At 35.0% G+C, this 20,233-nt stretch overlaps 2 protein-coding genes across 2 annotated transcripts in view; both read left to right on the plus strand.

Moving 5' to 3' along the window:
* LOC145764324 (uncharacterized) overlaps window positions 1-14,677 on the plus strand; it is a 46,221-nt gene extending 31,544 nt beyond the window's left edge. The window contains exons 17-29 of the mRNA XM_082575941.1: window positions 3,025-3,156; window positions 3,654-3,965; window positions 4,175-4,365; window positions 5,261-5,385; window positions 6,437-6,634; window positions 7,255-7,326; window positions 8,435-8,476; window positions 8,560-8,619; window positions 9,461-9,526; window positions 10,091-10,420; window positions 10,625-10,871; window positions 11,900-12,072; window positions 12,353-14,677. Coding sequence (XP_082432067.1) covers window positions 3,025-3,156; window positions 3,654-3,965; window positions 4,175-4,365; window positions 5,261-5,385; window positions 6,437-6,634; window positions 7,255-7,326; window positions 8,435-8,476; window positions 8,560-8,619; window positions 9,461-9,526; window positions 10,091-10,420; window positions 10,625-10,871; window positions 11,900-12,072; window positions 12,353-12,870 — 2,466 coding nt within the window. The 3' untranslated portion in view covers window positions 12,871-14,677. The remainder of the gene's footprint in view (window positions 1-3,024; window positions 3,157-3,653; window positions 3,966-4,174; window positions 4,366-5,260; window positions 5,386-6,436; window positions 6,635-7,254; window positions 7,327-8,434; window positions 8,477-8,559; window positions 8,620-9,460; window positions 9,527-10,090; window positions 10,421-10,624; window positions 10,872-11,899; window positions 12,073-12,352) is intronic.
* Window positions 14,678-17,286: 2,609 nt separating this feature from the next.
* LOC145765570 (leucine-rich repeat and death domain-containing protein 1-like) lies at window positions 17,287-19,725 on the plus strand. The gene is made up of 3 exons (XM_082577405.1): window positions 17,287-17,431; window positions 17,871-18,045; window positions 19,516-19,725. Exons 1-3 carry the CDS (start codon window positions 17,341-17,343, stop codon window positions 19,637-19,639), a joined length of 390 nt encoding a protein of 129 aa, XP_082433531.1. The 5' UTR covers window positions 17,287-17,340; the 3' UTR covers window positions 19,640-19,725.
* The last annotated feature ends 508 nt before the right edge of the window (window positions 19,726-20,233 follow it).

Consider the following 20,233-nt stretch of genomic DNA (forward strand, 5'->3'; position numbering starts at 1 on the left):
ATCAAAGATAGTGTTTAGAATGTTGCAATGACACTTAGACAATACATTGCTGCATTAAAATCGCTGGGCATATGAAAGGTGTACATGTTGGATCATCGCGATGCAGCATCCAGCAGTAATCACCCATCATCCTTTCGTTCCAGAACCCTTGATACGCATGCTTCCATGCTTTGGATATCTTGGTGAAACCTTTCACCTTGTTCATCACTCACTGCACCAAGGTTCTCAGGGAAAAAGTCCAGGTGGGAATGAAGAAAATGAATCTTGAGGGACATGCGGCAGCCCACGTCATTGTAAGTTGAGAGCAACCTTTCAACACCTTTTCTGAAGGAAGCAGCCTTGAAATTTCCCAAAAAGTTAGAGCATAACCATTTAATGGATTGCCATGCTCGACATTCTGATGAAGTGAGTGATTTTTCAAAGTCAGTATCTTTTAAAACTTCTCGAATCTGTGGACCAACAAATATTCCTTCTTTAAGCTTTGCATGACTTAGTTTTGGAAATTTCTTACAGAGGTACAGAAAACCGTTTGAATTTGATTTGCCCATTGCTTTCACAAAATTCTTCATCAAGCCGAGTTTGATATCTAACAGCGGCAAAAGAATTTTGTCAGGATTAACTAGCGGGACATTTTGGACACTTTCTCTTCCAGGATTGTAGGAGCTTCTTGTTGGCCAATCTTTTTCTGGTAGTGTTCAGTAGTAGCGCGACTATCCCACAGACACAAGAAACAACAGTACTTTGTAAATCCCCCTTGCATCCCCATTAAGATTCCAATCATTTTTAGATCTCCACAAATACTCCACTCATAATCCCTGTAATTAATAGCATTGAGAAGAATTTCGATGTTTTCATAAGATTCCTTCAGGGATATCTATAACTAGTAGTTATAGATATCCCTGGATTCCTTTAGGTGCACCGAGTGTGCTATGGGAATGGATGGCTTTTCATTTCCGTTATGTAAAAGAACAGCTTTCAGGCTTCTTTTCGAGGAATCGATGAAAAATCGCCACTCATGAGGATTGTGAACTTCTCCCAATTTGTGAAAAAGTTCTTCAATATCATGACAAAAGCACAGGGGACCATCAACTTCAAGTAGTTCACAGGGGGCCATCAACTTCATCAACGATCGTTCGTTCGATCGTTAGCTTCTATTACTTGATCGATTCATGCAATGTTCATATACGAAGCCGTAAAATTGTACGGCTCCAGCTCATCAATTGTACGGCTTATCATTGTTTTATTATGACGTCACACTTAATTTGCGAATAAAAAAACTGCTTTACTTGCCTGTAAATGTGGCATGTCTTCAAAATTTTAAAATTGGAATATTGTGCTAGGAAAAAAATAGACATTTTTGAAATCAGCGCACAAAATGCTTCTAGAATCAATCAATCACGAGCTCGATTAAAATTTGCTGTTGACCAGTGTTATTTTTACTTTCATTGAAGCTTGTTTTTACGTCTAATAAACGTAGAAACATGTTGAGTTTAACTGTATTGTTCCGTCATACTGCATTTTTGGCATCTTAAGAAATATAAAAGTTGTTCTCTAATGTTGTGTTTTAAACTTATCATTTGATATTGTGCATTTTCCTGAAGAAATCTTTGTGGATAGGAAGAAGAAATATTAAGAATAAAAAATCATTTAACTCGACCTGTTATCAGCCGGGACCTGATGGTCCCGCCCTTCACTAGTTTTGAAATTTTATATAGAAGGAATTTTCCTAAAGCGCTGATATTTCTTGACTTTTACTTTTTATCATTTGAGCATCGTTTAAACCTAATTTGGTTATTTTTGGAACATTATGTGGTTCACAATAAGCATTTTGTCACAGGTTGTTCAGAAATTTTGTCTAAATTCCTATATTTTGGCAATCGGCCTCGAAATGACTCATCGCTTCTGCTATTGTATACACAGTGGCCGCAGTCAACCGCGAGTCACGTCATCAATCACACATTTAAACTTAGAACTAAACGCAATGGGACTCATAGTGTAATTTATCGTTTTATCTAAATCCCAGGCAGTTTTTGTTGCGTCATTGCACAATCTCGGCAAGTGAAGTTGACCAGTTTTTACGAAGATTCGACGTGTTCAAAACATGAAAAGCAAACTTTGGCTACTAGGAATGATCCGTTACTTTAGTTTAGTATTTACACTTTGCTACTTCTGAAAAGAAAAACAGGGCTAATCACAACCGAATCATCAACCACAGTTATCCACAAAGCGTTGTACCATTATGTGTAGACGACATCAGAGGAACGGGTTATTCCAAAAAAAGAAATAATCTCGGCAAAGTTTCTGATCGTCGCTTCAAATGCAATATGCCTTTTTGCACAAAGCACATATTGAAACTATGTATGTCATGCCATTCATGACATGTAGGCTACAGTTGAGAAGGAGCGATCTTCCCGGCGTAAGCACTGCCTGACTACTCACAACAGAACAGCGAGCATTGTGTTTCTCTAAATGCTTGTAAACTGAATTTTTCATAACTCTACAATCATTTGTGTGTTGATCCAGAATTGTGGTACATTTCATTTTTAATTATGTAAAAGTAAAATTAACTATTCTTACATTGTCTCGACATTGCCAGACTCAAGTTAAACAACCCAGACAAAAAAACCCGTCATTTTTACATTGATTTAACGTCTGAAAAATGACGGGTTTTGCTGTCTGGGAAATTTAGCTAAAAGCAGCAGCCCAGGCAGAAAAGTTTGCTTTTATATCGTTTCAACGTTTAGCTACATTGAAAAGTATCAAAAAGAAGCTTTTTTTCTGATTCTAAAACATTTTGGCAGGTTGAAATGAAAGCTACACTCTATGTTATGAAATAAAACGCCTGAAAAAACAGCTGACTGGAAATCGTGTTACCTATACTTCTAACTCAAGCTTCCAGAGACTAATGTAATATTACATCACAAGAACTCATTTTTTTGGTCAACAAATCAGAAAAATGTTTCGAGAATCGCACGTAATGCTGAATCTTTTAGTAGTAGGTTTCAGTATCTGATTGTGTGATAGGAAAAAGAAGCAGAAGCGACTCAAGAACTTCAGAACAAAATGAAGCAACTCGATAATGAAAGTCTTCTCAAATCGAATGATATTCTTGAAAATATGTTACAAGATTTAAAAGGAAAGCACGCCAGACTAAAGGTAGTTGGTCTTGTCTGTGTGCTGTCAATTTTCAGTGTAGAACACTACTAAATATATTTTAACAACTTACTGGTTCTAAAGAAAAGGTTCAGACATGTTTTAACTTGCAATGTCTTTGAAGTTAAAAGCATCTTCATTAATGGACCTGTGAGTAATGTCTTCACATGAATATAATTTCCATAACTACATTGAAAAGTATACGACTCACATTTACCTTACTTTAAAAGTGTTTTGATTTTTAGAGAAGTCTTCTTTTCGTTAAAAAATATAGGAGCCAAAAATTTAGATAATAAAATTACATTCAGCAAACGTTTCTACAACTAAAGTGTTTACCCCTTCTGTGCGATGAATTTTTTTTAATTCTTAAGACGTTTCCTAAACATCAACTTAGTATATTTACATTTGGGCTTTTTATATTTTGATTAGATTGGCCCGGCGTTCTAACCATTCTGCTGCTTCTCTTTGTATTCTTAAATTCACAACTTGTTATTTTACAGAAACATTTATTAGAAACAGTAGAAGTACTGGCTAAAGAGAAAAAAGATCGACTCAACCTTGAAAATGTGCTCTACCTGAGACAAAATAATGCAGACTGGTCGGTAGGCGATTACCGCATGCCCAAAACCAGAGCGACCTTGCAGCAGACAAGAACATCCCTAAATGTAAACAGACCTCGTAACTTGATAGACAGAACACCATCCTTGCAACCATTTCCACAAGACACTTCTCCATCCTCCGAAAACTTAAAGCTTTCGCCTTCTTTGAAATCCGTAGCGAAACTTCAAGATGGACCATTTGGAAAACTGCAGGTAGAAAGTCAAAGTTTGTTTTTGCAGATATTTGCAAGTCAAAGGGCTGCATTGCAATACATGAAGGCAATTTAATTAAAAAAGACCTTATGCTACAATCATTGGCCTTCTGCATACAAAAGTAGTCTATATACTTTAAGTTTTGTACATCCTCTTACAACTTTTATAAGTCGTATTGTTGTTGAATTTTGAACGCCATGTTTTCATAGCGTGGGCCGCAATCAAAGACCGGTCGTTTTGTTGCAACTCTACGAAAGTTACATGAAAATGCTGAACAATTCACTCAAAGCAGTCTTGAACTTGGGTTGTTAGAAAAAACAAAAGATACTGCAGACCAATGGGAAAAGCATGTTTCTATCCGTCTCGCTCAACTGGTAGAAAAATACATGAAACTTCGCAGGTAAACTGGTTTCCACAATCCTCAGTTGTTTACTGTCCATTTCCTGCGCAACGTTTGTAGCCTATTGTACACTGTTTGTCTTGTTACATTTGGTGAAAAGCATTTTCAAGAATACTGCTACGATTAAACTAATACATGTTGTACAATTGTACATCTCTCTCTTTGTCGGTGTCATACCTGATTCAGCCCTCAATGAACAATGATGTTCCAGGTGGATCAATCTCGTGCGCCTTGCCAAGGTTTAATAGGGTGATTGCTGTATGGTTGAATTAAATTATGTAAAAAGGTAGATTTTTGAGCTCCTCTAGGCCGTTTTCCGGGTATTTTACCCGATAAATCTTCGAGTTCGCCTTTTCTTATGATGTGGCTAATGAACTTCAGCTGCCGCATCTCTATACTGTACATCTCAATATCTGTCGCTCCTATACCCTATCTGCTGGAGAACTGCTTCATTGGTCTGAAAAGCTGACCATTAAATTTTAAGAATTCTTTAATAAAACCATATCTCTGCAGCTTCTAGCTTTTTTGGGTTTTATTGACCTTAGAATGCGTTTTAATAAACGATTTTTCAAACTTTCGATCTTTAAAGATATTTTCCATGGTGTTGAAACTTGTCTTTGATAATTATCAACGCATTGAATTATAATTCAATGCATCGTCTTATTTCTCCTTCACATCCGGTGCTTCAATTTAGCTTTGAGCCCAAGTAGTTGAATTGTGATACTTGTTCAATTTTGCTATTTTAGCAGCAGACACAGATGGTTGGTTCAAGAACACGTTTCTACATTGCCAGAGTTTTAGTTTTGCTGATGTTGATTGTTAGTCTATATTGCTGTGATTTTGTTGTATCCTAAAGCATAATGATGACAAAATCAGTACTATCGTTGATTTTCAGGCTTGAAGACCTTGCAGATTCCATAAACGAAAAAATAGTGAATTTGATGTCCCCAGTTTGTGATGTTTTACAGCTTTTCAGTGAAACATCATTTGGCGGTGCAGACGATTTGAAATCTTTTCAAGGTAATGTTAGGTACCTAATTTGTTTTTATAAGAAACGAGAGCAACAAAAATAACAAAACTAGCTGACAGATCGTCACCACGAGATGTGGCCTGATTTGTCACATTTTGCAAATTTTGATTAGGCTACCGCTACTGCTAGTGTTTGACTGACATTTTCTGAGATGTTTTTACTTTTTGCTGTCTCTTAATGATATAAAAGCTTTTTCTTGCCTTGCGGAAGCAATAGCAAATGAGAAAAAGTAAGTTGAAAAACTTCAATCAGACTGTTATTGAAAAATTAACAGTCTGATTAAAATCTTCGAAACAAATTGTCTTTGTTTTTCAATATCTGATGATGTTAAACCTATTGTGTCATCTGGGGAAAACAGTGAAAAAGGTGAAAAAGTATACTTTTTTAGAAAAATTCATTTAAACAGTCGCCCAAAGTTGTCAAAATCTGGAAATTTCTGCAAAATGTGACAAATCAGGTCGTATCTTTAGGCAGCCATGGCTGACATAACAAAAATATTTGCTCAGATGTCTATTTTTTATAAATAAATTTGAAAAGTTAGTTTTCTTTTAATTTACATAAGATACGGCAGATACCAGCAGCAAGTTGTTCTGCACAGCTTTTAGTTTTCGCTGCGGACCAACCAGATTTCGTTGGCTGGCTTCTTGGAAGTCACAACTATGTGCGAAAAATTTTAATACAATTTTTGATAAAGCAACACTATTTATCAAACTTATTCGTTTTCAAACGAAATTCAGCACATTATACCAGTGTTCCCCCATCAACAGGGCAACAACAACTTTTCAACAGCTGGCCCTGGGTCGGCCATTATTAGCAAAGCACATGCCCATTGCCCAGACTATCACTTTATCTGGTCAAGATCTTTCCCAGATCGGGTAGCCTACTGATCTGACCAGAGTTTTACCAGATCTTGACCAGACAAAGTGACTGTCTGTGGAGTATTGGTGGTTGTATGTATATTGTGTTCAACTACAGCAAGTCTTCTCAAATGTAATGATGTACTGTACCTTATTACTGATATGGTTTAATTAACGTGTTTAGATGACAACGAAAAGTACATCAAAAAGAAAACAAATAAACTTACATCACAATATTGGCGCATCCAGTATAAAAAGAAGAAACTCTTGGAAGACAAAGATGAAAGCATGCAATTGATGCACGACGCTACGATATATCGACAAAACGTTGATGTTTTGTATCAAAAAGTTGCCAGCACAGCCGTAGCCTTAAAAAAGAGAGGTAAATTTACCCAGGGATTCATTTCACCAACGCGGATAGAACTTTCAAAGCAACGTTATTTTTCGTTCTCTACATTTAACCTATAAAAAATATACTAAAACGATATATTTTTTTCCTAAATTCTTTGACTAAAGTCAAAAAATGAAAAGACAAAGTTTAAACTTTGTAACGTGACAATAATATTGATATGACTATTCTCAACACTAACTCCGTTTTGTTTGCACAAATGGCTGCTGGCTAAGAAACCGTTTACTATTTGGCGGTATACATGAGCTTGTATAAGCTTGCGAGAGTCTCCAAACTCATAAACTCCGGGCCTTGTTTGAATGTCTAGGTGTGTGCCCTTCAACTATTCATCTAGTTGACTTTTTCTTGTTAGTGGACTGATAATAATGGCTGTTTCTCATTTTCAAGGATGACGGTGTTCTCATAAAACGCTAACGATAAGTTCTTAATACTAACGAATGATTATTTAATGGACTAAGAATTATTGCAAAATATTTGATGACTGTTGACATTAAAAAAAAACTATATTAAATACGGTAACATAAAAAGAAAAAAACAAAGTTTGATTCATTTGTAATAGAATCTTTGAAGTTAAATTTTAATTTCATTTTTAGGAACTACTCTACTTGCAAAAACTGCGACTGACACGAAAAGTAATATGCTATTACGACCGGATTTTCAATCAGGTAACACTTGTGGTGTTGAGAAACAACATTATAACCTATAATACTAAAGTCTATATTGTTTCCCAATACATGGTTGAAAATATCATTAAATATTATGATTACCGAGAAACAAATTTGCTACAATAACTGTTAATGGCACAGCAAAAAAAAACATCTTTAGAAAATATGATTTTTTTAATAACTTTCCTGTCTGTAGAAAGCTTAGAAAAATTCTCCACAGATGATTCTTTCAAACATTTTTCTCTTTTTGTTGGTTCTGTTATTGTATTTTATTTCGACAATACCGTTTTTCTTCTGCAATCTGACAAACAAAAAAATAAATTGAATTGAAAAAATAAATTCTTTTGAATTGTGTTTTCAGCTTTTAAATCAAGTTTAACTCTTTCGCGCCCAGCGATTTTGCACGGTTTGACCGCAAAACCCAGCCATTTTCTCTTTTTTTTCTTTAACTTTAACGAGTTGATACGCGTAACACCGATTGTGTATTTTGACATGGAATATCTCATTGGAAAGATAATTTCAAGTTCTGACTATAAATGTTAGAACCTACTTTCCTAATACAACATATTTGAAGATACAGTGTTTTCAAAATGTGCACTTTTTTAACTTTTTTGTTTGTTGAAAATTTTGTGAAAATGAAGCATCTTACAAAAAAAATACTCCCACCTTTTCTGTAGAACCTAAAAAAGATTTTTTTTCTTCAGTGGACTTCCTAATGATATGAAGTGTCAAGGAAAAATCAAACATGCCTTGTTCCTTTATATACATACTTTTATTTTAACTGTTGGTTAAAGTAAGCACACTTTGTCCAATTTGAGCAATTTTTTTTTTTTGAAAAACACGAGAATATCAATAAAATAAGCATGTTACAAGGGACCAGTAAATTTATAGATATTTTGCTACAAACACAAAGTTTTATATCACGCATCAAACAGCATCATTTTAAAATGATGCTGGGCATTTCGCATTAAACCTCAGATCATTTTAAAATGATGCTGGGCGTTTCGCATTAAACCGCAAATCATTTTAAAATGATGCTGGGCGCGAAAGAGTTAAGAATTTTGAATTCTCAAGTGTAATTCTTAATAAAATTTTGTTTCAATAAAAGGAAGTGGAAAGCGCAGCACTTTCAAGTTAGAATGTGACACAGGTCAGTGGCTTGCTTGATTTACGTAAAAAATGTTAATACAAGTCAGTAGCATTGCACTTGAACAATCTTATGTTATCTTATAGCAAAGCTGTCCCAACATATGACGGAAGCAATAGTTCCATTCAATCCTGTTCGTGCTCCAGGTACAGTGACAAATCCAGATATTTACTTTTTCAACAAAACAACGTGCAAACTGAAAAATTGCAAAAAGTCGGTCAAAGCTGAAAAAATTTGAAGCATTTTGGTGAAAAATACTTCAAATTTTTGAAAGAGGTATTACACGATATAGGTGACATCAAGGGTCTCAAACACACGGCTCTCGAGGAATTTTGATACGGCCAGCAATGCATTTTTAAACTTAAAATTAATTAACAATTACACTATATCTTTTTTCCTACAGATTTAAAAAAATAAAATGCAATCAAAAATTGTTAAAAAAATTTGAAAATGTTCATCAAACTTTACACGACTTTTTCGCGCTGCTTTCTCGCCATTTTATTGGTCAGAGAAACTCACATTGTCACATCGCTATCACATTGCCTATTCACTTATAGTGTGGTTATCGCAATAGTAACCTCGGTATTTTCTGAAGTAGTTTTTTCGTGCTTTTGTAAGTTGATTGCAAGGTTTTTACTCTCCACTTTTGTCGTTTCGTTTGCGCTATTTTTTTCTTTTTTTTTCTTTAACGTTTTTTTTGCGTTCGTACAGTGTTCTTTTTCTCTGCTCTTACTACTTTTTCTTGCGATCTAACGGTTTTGGTGTGTTCTAACTATCTTTTCCATGGCGTTTTAACTGTGCTACTTGGTTTGTTGGGTTCTTATTGTGTATTGAAAACTTCGGGTTGATTTCCAAGGGTTCATTTGGACCTGAGAGCAAGTTTACCTCGCGACCCTTGGGCTACATATACGTTATCAGTCACGCAATATGTCAATTTATTTTGTAAGTTCTTGTGAATGACTTGGGCTAACACATATAAACGTGCAGATAGATCATCAACTGCTACTGAGACAATGTCTGTCACCATTGAGAAGAAAGTAAGGCCAGATGCAGGTAAGCTGGTAAGGGTATATGACCTTAATTAAGGTTTTAATTTTAAAAAGTCATTGTCACAAAATAACAAGATTCTGAGATTTTTTCAGTTTTATATTGGGCTAATACATATTTGTTTTATAACTCGGTTAAATTGTGGAAAGAGCCAGAAAACGTAGCGAACTTTCTATGGCGTTTTGTAATATATAAAAACTCTATCGGCACACATCCAGCGTGCTTTCTCGGCTGTTGTTTAGTTTTCATAAATCCATAAATTAGAAATCCGTCCGAAACATTTTTAATGATCACATTTTGATGCACTTTTACTTTAACGTCACCTCTAATATTTAAATGTCATTTGTTTAATTTACCTGCGTATATTTTATTTTTATACACTAAGAAAAGCCGGTGTAATGAATGTGTTATAAGAAAAGATATAGCTTATACTTCTTATCGCGTGCAAGGTTTGTTGCAATTCGTTTGTCACATCAGTGACCAATTAAGAAGCATTACGTAAATAACTAATAGAATACGCGCCAAATAGGCTGCTTCCTCATCCACTAACAAGGCTATTCCTTTGTGCAGTTTATAATGCTAAGTCTACACTTGAGCTTACTCCTGTCAACGAGGCACGACTTTCCAGAAGTTCGTCAGCATCAACCATCACTACACAAAAGAGAGAAATTCCAGTCATTGAACAACCAGAAAAAAAATCGGAAGCTACACAAAAGTTTACCATCATACCTCATATTGATGTGCAAATATCTGGGCCCCCCGACCAAAATTTTGTTTCTGACATTGTACCTGTAGAAATAAAAGTTTCAAGGATTCCGATCAGAGTTGAAGTTCTTTCGCAAGACGACAAAATACATAAAAAAAATCCATCAGAGAAACAGATGACTAGATTGAAGAGTGGTAAGACTTGTCATAAACTACACCGTAGACTTTTTCCAAAAGTGTTCCTTATTATCGTATTTCTAGACTAAATGCTTTTCACGTCTGGTTTTGGTTTTATTGGATAACAGCAGCCTAAACACATTATTTCTGGGACACAAGTTTTGCATTTTTAAAAGTAAAAGTGTTGTGTTATAAGTGTGAAACCGTCAATTTCTTTTTAAGTTTTCTTAGCACATCCAAACCGACTCTTACGTAACCAACAAAGCGTTTCTGCTCCTCCAATTGAGTCATCAACAACCGAAGTTCCAACGCGAAATCGGTCGGCTATATACCACAGCCGGCCCTCAGCGTTTGCGCGCACCAACTATTCCAGATATTCACAATTGCATCGACATTCATCCATCTATGCCCCTTCATTTCCCGAACAACTTGAAGACCGGGATGCAGACTCTAAAGCGATCTGGAAAAGGTCAGGACGGATTGTCAAAAAGCTTGAAAATATAAATCTCTGTCAGAGAATTGTTCAATGTCTCTATATTTTAAGGCTTGTTTTCAAGTTATCAATGTTCCAAGGTGTCACACCAGACAGAGCCCGCATACATGATAAATTTCACGAAAATTCACGAAAGTTCAAAAGCGAATAATGTTTTACATAACCAATAGCAAGCAACATATCAGCCATTTTTCCAGCATAAACAATAGTTTGGCTATTTCGGAAGTTTGAATCAAATTGTTGTTTTAAGTGTTTCCTTAGGCCAGAATTTTTACAATTTATGGAAAGCAATATTTTACATCAGTTTGAACAAAACTCAAAAGTTTGGTATTCAGTTTTTGAGGTTTACACATCGTCAGTTTAAAATCACAGAAAATATATTCCTGTGATTTCAAACTGAAGATATATACAATATCATATAACTGCATATACAGGACGCCACTGTTTCGACCTTAAAGGCCTCATATAATATAAGACAAGCAAAGTCAAGACGTATCTTGATTTTTGATTCATTGTTGTTGTTTTTTTTTATTACTCTACAAATTTAAAATACTGTAACTCCTCATGAATGTTGTAAAATTCATGTCTCAATGTAAAGTTTGTTACGTTTTATGCGCTCTTTACTCTCAATAAGCGTATTCCGTGCATTCAATCAACTATTTTACATCCAAAGACATTCACTGCAGGCCTATATGCGATGGTATATTTTGTACCAGCACTGACGCAATAGCAATCATTAATTTGTCATTTTCTCATTTTTTGCAAGTAAATGTTTTCAAGAAACTTTTCCTTGGCATACAACACAAACATTTTTCTTTATTTCAATATTTCTTTAGCACTTCCAGTATTTTAATTGCCAGAAGATTAATTCTCACTAGCACTAGACTTTAACAAATTCTATTTATTTTCGTATCGGGTATGTGTCTCCCGTGCAGCTGATGTAGAATGGGCCTACAATGCATAGGCTAACCGTATTACAGTATTCACAAATTTGTTTCTATTAGACGTGAAACCATTATTTCATCACTTGAAAGTAGTCGGAGCTTGACGGAAAGAAAGCAAGCTTTGCATTGCGTAAGAGAGGTTCCACAAGTATGGGAAATGGAAGTCCGTCAGGATTTGCGCGAAATACGCAAAGCAATTCAAAACAACATGAGAAAAAACTCTTCTCTCACTGGTAACTGAAGCTGAGAAATAAAGCTTAGGCTACCTTTTGAAAAAAACACATCGAAGAATCATGAAATTTTTTAAAGATCATATCTTAGAATAAAACAGGCAGTTATAATTAAGTTAAAATTTTGTTTTGATTAAATTTACTTCGATTAGCTTTGCTTAGAACTAATCACTGAAGAGAGGGTAGCAATCAACACCATTTACTGTAATACAGAAACTAATACATATTTTCTGTGGCATTATCTATTTTGGCTCATAAGGTTGAAATTTATTATCTTTTCCAGGCAGGAAGTTTACGACTTCACAGTTCGACAGTTCTCCTACAGATGGTTCTTTGAGTGCAGAAACTCAAATGAAGTCAAACGAAAAACGTCGGACCGTTCGATATCTTGGTATGGACGGAAGCAGTGATTCCCAAGACATCAGAATTGACAGCGCAGGTTTGATCGCACTGGCAAAAAGACAAGAAACTATTGACTCAAAATCGCAGTCTATCCAATATGATTTCAGCAAAAGCACAGCAAGCGAGAGAAAGACTTCACCAAATCTGTCCAACTGCAGCGATGTTCCACAGTCGAGACCTTCAACAGCTGGATCCAGCTGCAATAGCTTGTTTGAACATGTACACGTTCAAAAAATCCTTTCGGATGGTAGCCCTGCCCTGGAGAAAATGTCTTCCAATTATAATTGTGAGAGCTCGGTAAAAAAGAGACCCGAAACTGCAAAATCTTTGGAGCATTCCAAGCAAGAAAAGAGTGATAAAAACAAACCCATTCCCCGACAAAGTTCATCTTTTCGATAAATAATTTAACTGCAAATGATTTAACTTTTTCGTAAACTGCATAACATTTAAACATTACGACGTACTCAATCACGCTGTAAATCATTGAAGAACCCGTTTGCTACCTAAGTTTATTTTTATAATGATTTCCGCAACATCACGGATGCATTAAGTGTTTTTATCTCGCAAGTCACAGAAACAATAGACAAACTTGTTAGCTGATTACTTTTTTTAATCTTTTACAAATGTGTTTGTGGAAAGCAGAGTTTCTAATTTTTCAAAGCTTTCCAATATTTCCTTAGCACACAAATAGCCTACGGTGTTCTGATCAAGTCTTGCATATTATTATGAATTGGGGTGGGGTGTTAGTTTTAAGTTCAACTTTTGCCTAGATACAACAGGATGTGTTAAAACTCCTGGTACAATTTTTAACGTTTTTATGACTACGATCATGTGCAAAAGCATGACGTAAATACGACATTTCGTTTCCAGCTAGCTAAAGTTATGTCATTGTAAATATAACTATATTCTGCTTCTCAGTAATCCATTAGAAAATCCAACTCATTAGATAAGAATCCACTTCAAAACTCTCACAAGCTTTCCACGTTTTCGTGCTGCTTATAGAACTGCATAAATATTTTATAATAATCCAAGCCAGGTCAAAATCTCTCATGACAATATATAGTATTTACTGTAGGCTAATTAGCTCTACTCATGGCCACCTGGAGATCCGGCCTGATTTGTCACATTTTGCAGATTTTGATTACAGCTACTGCTAGTGCTTGACTGATATTTTTTGAGATGTTTTTACTTTTTGCGGTTTCCTAATGACATAAAACTTTTTTGTTGCCTTGGGGAAGTAGCAGCAAATGAAAAAAAGTAAGTTGAAAAACGCTAAATCAGACTGTTATTGAAAAATTAACAGTCTGACTAAAATCTTCGAAATCAAATTTTCTTTGTTTTTCAACATGTGAGGATGTTAAAACCTATTGTGACATCTGGGGAAAAGAGAAAAGAAAGCGTAAAAATCTAATTTTTAGAAAAGTTTATTTAAACGTTCGCCCAAAGTTAGAAAAACCGGGGAAATTTCTGCAAAATGTGACAAATCAGGCCGTATCTTTAGGTGGCCATGCTCTACTCCTATCCGACACAAATAGCCTACGTTTGTATAGTAAATAATTTTCATCAGAATAACGTCTAATTTTCCGTGAAGATTTTTAGTGTGAGCGATTTTCATCTTGTACGTGGCATTTCAAAAATTGCTGAGTTTACGATTAAGTTACAATCTCAAACAAAATTGAGTGCAAAAAATATACTGTAACTATTTAGCCTTCCTGACGTGCAATTTACAAATGTCGCATTTTTCCTACTGTATTTCCCCGTTTCTTCTGAGACAAGAGGAAATTTCATGCAGTTTGATCATCTGCCTTAAATATCCTGTTATTAGCAATGACAAATACCTCTACTATATAGAGCACACGTGAATTCACATTCAGACACTTGTGAAGTTTTATCTGACTCGTGCAGTATCTGGTGTTCATTTGATAAAACTTTTCCTTCATTCACCTCGTGGGCAACTATCCATTACAGCAGTGCTTCTCAATTTTTTTCAGTTGATGATCTACTGTTATTGCAATTTTTTATATGCGACTCATAATGAGATGTTATGACAAAATATATAAGCTCACACGCAACAAAGCATTAAAAGTGTCTGTTTTCACGCTTTTTGTATCCTATGATTTAATTACAGCTACGTTTGAGAAACTTGGTTGCCCGCTGTGATAGTGAAAGGTGTTGCTTGTGTTTGCCTGGATCTACTGTAAAATAGAGTAAGATCTATTTCTTGATGTTTAAGCATGAGAGCGCTGTTTTCAAAAAGTTTGATAAGTTTATTTTCAAGTTCTACTGGAAGAGGCACATCTTTTGTTTATCCAGTAGGAAATGCAACTCACTAAACATACGAATTACACCAAAAGGTGTCTTTGCTTCGTGTGTTTGTCTGAATTTAACACACTTATAATCTTCCTAGCAGCCTACTTCCACTTTGCAACATGAGAGGCGTAAGGATGCGCTGAAACTGTTACCAGAAAGAAAGTCATAACTTTAGTTGTTGCATTGTTGCGTATTGGTATTCGGAGTGAGAGTAATTCTTCGATTTCATAGTAAATTGTAACATAGAGAAATCCTTCGCGACCAACCTAAAATTGTTTCTCGATCCACTGGTTTGGAAGCACTGCATTACAACAACTTTACACTCTGTATTGCTGTTGAGAAGCATGCGAAATTAATTCTCGATATGTTGCACTAATTGCCGATCTTCGTAAATTTTCACGCCAGAAAGGATGTTTAGCGCGTATCGCTAAGAACTTACAGAAGAGAAGGTTGGTTAGTTCGATTCTTCATCCTCTGATTAAGAAAACCTCTGATGGGTTGTTCCTGACAGTTTTGGATACTCACAGAGATTTATAGACCACTGACATGGGCCCGGTTGCCAAGTTTAGAGGAGTAAAATTTCCGAATGTTGAAGTGTTGTGTATAAATTACTAGGTCCCATTAAGTGGAAAACAGTCCTTAGCCCTATTCGGACAGACGGGTTCCGTTCATACCTTTCATCGATTACATGAAAGCTACTGGCTCAAATTAACTGAAGTTTTATGACTTTTCCTAAAAATTATTCATCTTTGGTTTAGTAATAAAATGACATTTTTGTGGAGCATAGTTTTTTTGTTATCAGCAGTTTTTGACACACTACTCCTAAACTTGGAAAACTTTATCATCCTGTGCAAGCAAATTAGAAAACATTTGTTTTGTGCGTTTCAAGATTTACTGCGTGACCTACATGACTACTGACTATTTCAGATTACATGCATGACTGGATCGTGCGTGCCTTTAACGAAGAGATTAACGATTTCAAGAGATTATGGCGGAGACATCAGACGAATTAAAAAAATGACTACTTTTAACAAAAAAGCAATAGCAAAAAACTGGTAGAGTATGTGTGCCATAATTTTAACCAGTTTGTCAATAATTTTGCTCTAACTTTGCGAAAAAAACAACCTTATAACGTTTTTATATCAAAAGTTATTGGAAAATAAAAGTGTGAATGGAATAAGTCCACACGTCAGGTCATTAGCTGCCAAAAATAGCTTGGTCCAAATAGGGTTAAAAGACGTTGCTCAAGCACACAACCAAGATTCAAACAAGCGCTGATTGAAGTTGCGATTTCGTCCGTGCACAAAGTCACAACTTTACAAGGAATTAAATGAAAAAGCAAAAAATGTTTGATGGGTTCAATCAACTATCACAACAAAATAAACTCTCCTTGCTATATTTAAAAGTAATTTAAGTAAAAATCAAAACAACACCCTTACCATGTTTTCCTGTAAAGCTTAGATCCAAAAAATCGTTTACGGCTGTCTTGCAACATATTAGTGAATGTAGTCTAAGTAAAGTACAGTAGATTACTGCTCTAAATAAAATTTTTGGTAAACGTTTTGACAAATGATTTTGGGTACATTGGAGGCCTTGACTTCATTTGTCTACTTTTAAATAGCTTCAACCCAATAAGTACGGTTGAGTAAAACAAATTCCACAAACAATGTCTTTAGCTACATTACAAAGACTTAGGCTGCACAAGAAAGACATACGTGAGGCTTCTCAGCGTTTCCCAGCCCAACCTCATCGGGTAAAGTTGCACACTGAAGTGAATTGAAGAACGTGAGTTAACCTATAAAGTCCGTTTTCAAGTTTATTATTGTGCTGAATTGATACGGCTTATGAACCACAAAAAGAATTAGGAAAATTTGAAGAATATGTGTAAATTAATTTTGTTTGAACTTATTTCACAAAGTCATAGTGTAAGTCAGTGGCGTAGCTAGGGGGGGGGGGGGACTGCCCCGGGCGGCCAGACTACGATTTTTGATTTTGATTATAATCTGATAAAAAAAACATATTTCATTTTCACATGCTTTTTCTTGAAGGGTCGGCAAAATCTGAATCCGCCCCGAGCGGCACATTCCGGCACATTCCCTAGCTACGCCACTGATGTAAGTTCAAATACAATATCGTCGCTCATTGCAAGATGGAAGCTTTCCTTCTCGAACAAGAGTTTTGTCAACTTAATATTTTTTTACGTTGAAGATTGGCTAATATTGCGATAATATTTTTGCGCATATTAGCCTATTTAGTGGCGTATTCTGTGAAAATGATATTTCTCATTACGCCTATACTATGTTTTATATCAACAAAATTGCAAACTAAGTCGCTTTTGTTATAGCAAAGCTTTTATTCCTAATGAAGTAACCTACTAAAATTCCGTTTACTTTACTTACTCTCAATATCGCCTTGATATATTTTGATAAAATTGGAAATTATGATTTCATAATGTCTTTTTCATAAAGTTAAACAACTTTACTCAACAAATAAAAAATAAGAAAATTAAAATAAAAAAATTAATGTTTGTTCGTTTCATAGGCTAATATTTAAATAATAATGTTTGCATCTACTCTTACTGTTGATAAGGGCGAAAGTAAAAAAGAAGTAAAAATTGCACGATTTGTCAAAACGGAAGAAGAGTTTCAAGGTAATATTTTGTGCATTAAATTTCTATAAAAAATACTATGACATACTGTACTTGGGAAGAAAGGGAGAGCTAGGGACATCTGTTCCTGGGCGCAAGAGGTAATTTGAATGTCATAAAATGTCAATATTTCCAAACTTTTTCATGTAGAACTTTAGATTTTATTGATTAGTTAAGCCAACTTTACGCCTTTACTGCTTAGTGAGCACTGCAGTAGCCTAATTTTGTAATCGTCACACTTTAGTCATTCTGAGAAATTATGCACAACTATTTGTGCCATGTTATATAAAAAACTTAAACTGAGATTTGAGGCAACTGCTTGTGTTGATAACAGGAAATTTCACATTTTAGTTTTGTACAATTTTATTGAAATGCCAAAGTTCAATTTGGTGACTTCTGTGTAAAATTGATTGTAAAGCTGAAATAACTGTAAATTGTGAAGAACAACTTTTGAGAAAGATGATGAACGTTGTATCACGAAAGTGTCCCGAGACTGATTTCAAGATCATGATATCCAAGTTACGCATCCCAAAAGAAGACATTGAAAACATAACATCCAACCCTACAATAGAAAAGCCAGAAATACTGGTCATGTTGTTCAAAATATGGAGACTTCGGTGAGAGACTTTTATTGGTCAATCAAAATTGTGTGGATAGAAGTGTGTATTTTTAAATGCAGGTCATAGACGGCTAAAATCAATCGATTGTATATGTTTGCTTTTGATTCATTAGTGAGAATCTTCTATAATTACACATCAGCGTTATGTCTCCTGATTTTTGGAAGTGGTATGATTGAACTTTTTTTCTCATTCATCTAGTGCTGTGCCTGTTCGCCACAGAGCATTACATAACTTTAGTACAGGTTTGTGGATTGTGTGGTCTTCATATTGCCGATTATATTCTTGTACATGTAAAGAGAGTAGATTTTAATGCCTGAAAAACTGAAAAATAATGCAATATTCCGAATAAAACACATTTCTGACACAGCTAGTCAACAATTAAATTAAATTATACCGGAGTTAATAAAAGTTTAAGGTAAAATGTGTATGGGTAGGCCTACCTACTCTATGGCAAGGTAGGGACGCCGAGGACGGATATTGGATTTTTTTCTGAGACTGTTTAATAGTTGCCTACACGTATTTAAGACTAGATAAAACTTCATTAAAGAATAAGCTTTTGAAATCTTTTTGTGACTATTAATAAAAACATGATGTAAAGCTTAACTTCTTTATTATTATTATTATTATTTAACTTCAATATTACATCAAGCCTTGTGGCTCTAACTTATAAAGTCTAGTTTTTAATTGGATGAATTTCGTTAAACACAAAGTGTGAGTCTTAGGCAAGAAAACACAATATTAGAGCACAAAAATATCAAAACGAATATCGCATAAAGGAAACAGAAACAACATAAAAATTTCCCAAATGTTCTGAAGGGCAAGCTCCTCCATGTTAACATTTTCACTTCTATTGGATCTCAGAACTTAAATTGTTCAATTCGCTTGAAAGTTTGGGTCGATAAAATTCTGGTGACTCCTCTCCTCCAAACATGTTTTTTCGATCCTCTACTGGTAGTCAGTGCTTTTTATGATTTCCTGTATTGTCTCGATGATTGGATAGTTTGTTGATTTTGAATCTTTATTCTTGGACTTATAAATTCTCTGATGAGTTATTTCCGGCAGTTTCGCATACTTGTAGAGGCTTTGAACCACGGAGGCAGGGCCGGTTATTGAGATTGAAAGAGGGAATTTTCCGATGGTTGTTGAAGTGTTGTTGCCGCGGAATTATTCCATCCACTGATGGTGCCGTTGAATGAAAAACAGTCCTGAAATAAGTTGCTCAAGCGCACACCCCGTGAACCGAGCGAGCGCCGTTTGATCTTGAGTGCGGTGCGCTTATAAACCTATGAATCGATGGTCTGATGCCATTATAAGTTCATAATCACATTAACTTAGCCCTTGCGTAAGGTTAAATTACAAAGAGAAGCAAAAAACATTTCTTTCTATAAATTTTGATACTTATTTGCTATTTTGCTAAAGCATTTCTGCAAATCGATACATAAAATAGCAAATATGTTTCAATTTCAGCCAAAACCTTCCAGCCATTGAAACTCAAGATAAATTTGTTCACGTCGTGGACCTTGTCGACCAGCCAAAGTTGACATCTGCGTTGAGAGCAATCCGCATCTATTCTAAAGCTATTCGTCTGTAGTGTCCAATTACTATTCACTGGAAGATGTCCAATACGCTTTATGACGTCAAAGAGTAACATTAAGTTTTACCGCATTAAAAAGTTACAACGCATTAATGCTCTCTTGTTTGAGTCGAATTACTGATTAGTGAGTTTGATTTATATTTGCAACTGATACATAGATACGTTTTGGGGAAGACTTCTTATTCAAAATCAGAGACAACGTTTGCAACCTCACTCAATTTTAAACGGTTTCCTTGCAAAAATTTAAAATCTGAAAAATGTATCAGCGCATCATCATTTCAAAAAAGAATTGCAGTTTAATGTGAATCGTTCAACACCATTTAAAAACATTACTCGTCAAAAATCTTTGCTTTTAGCAGAATAACTATAAGTTTATTGTTTTTTGTTTTCTTTAAATGTGTGTGGTTAGTTTGGACATGTCAAGGTTGTGGAAGACAAAAGTTTCAAATGTTTTCTTTATTGAAAATTGGGTCTGAAACGTAGTCCTGCTGAACTGCTTAGGATTTATAATCAAACTGCGAAAAACCATTGAGCAAGAAAGAGTTAAAGTTCTGTTTATAGCTGAAGTATATTTTGATGTTAATTTTATCC

Source organism: Aplidium turbinatum, chromosome 2 (assembly GCF_918807975.1).
Source record: "Aplidium turbinatum chromosome 2, kaAplTurb1.1, whole genome shotgun sequence".
Classification (NCBI taxonomy): Eukaryota; Metazoa; Chordata; class Ascidiacea; order Aplousobranchia; family Polyclinidae; genus Aplidium; species Aplidium turbinatum.

Bases quoted from the DNA above. Each gene is read 5' to 3' on its own strand.
- LOC145765570 (XM_082577405.1), top strand. From the start codon at position 17,341: ATGTTTGCATCTACTCTTACTGTTGATAAGGGCGAAAGTAAAAAAGAA. The intron at 17,432-17,870 runs GTAATATTTTGT...TAAATTGTGAAG, and splicing joins AACGGAAGAAGAGTTTCAAG to AACAACTTTTGAGAAAGATG. The intron at 18,046-19,515 runs GTGAGAGACTTT...TTTCAATTTCAG, and splicing joins TTCAAAATATGGAGACTTCG to CCAAAACCTTCCAGCCATTG.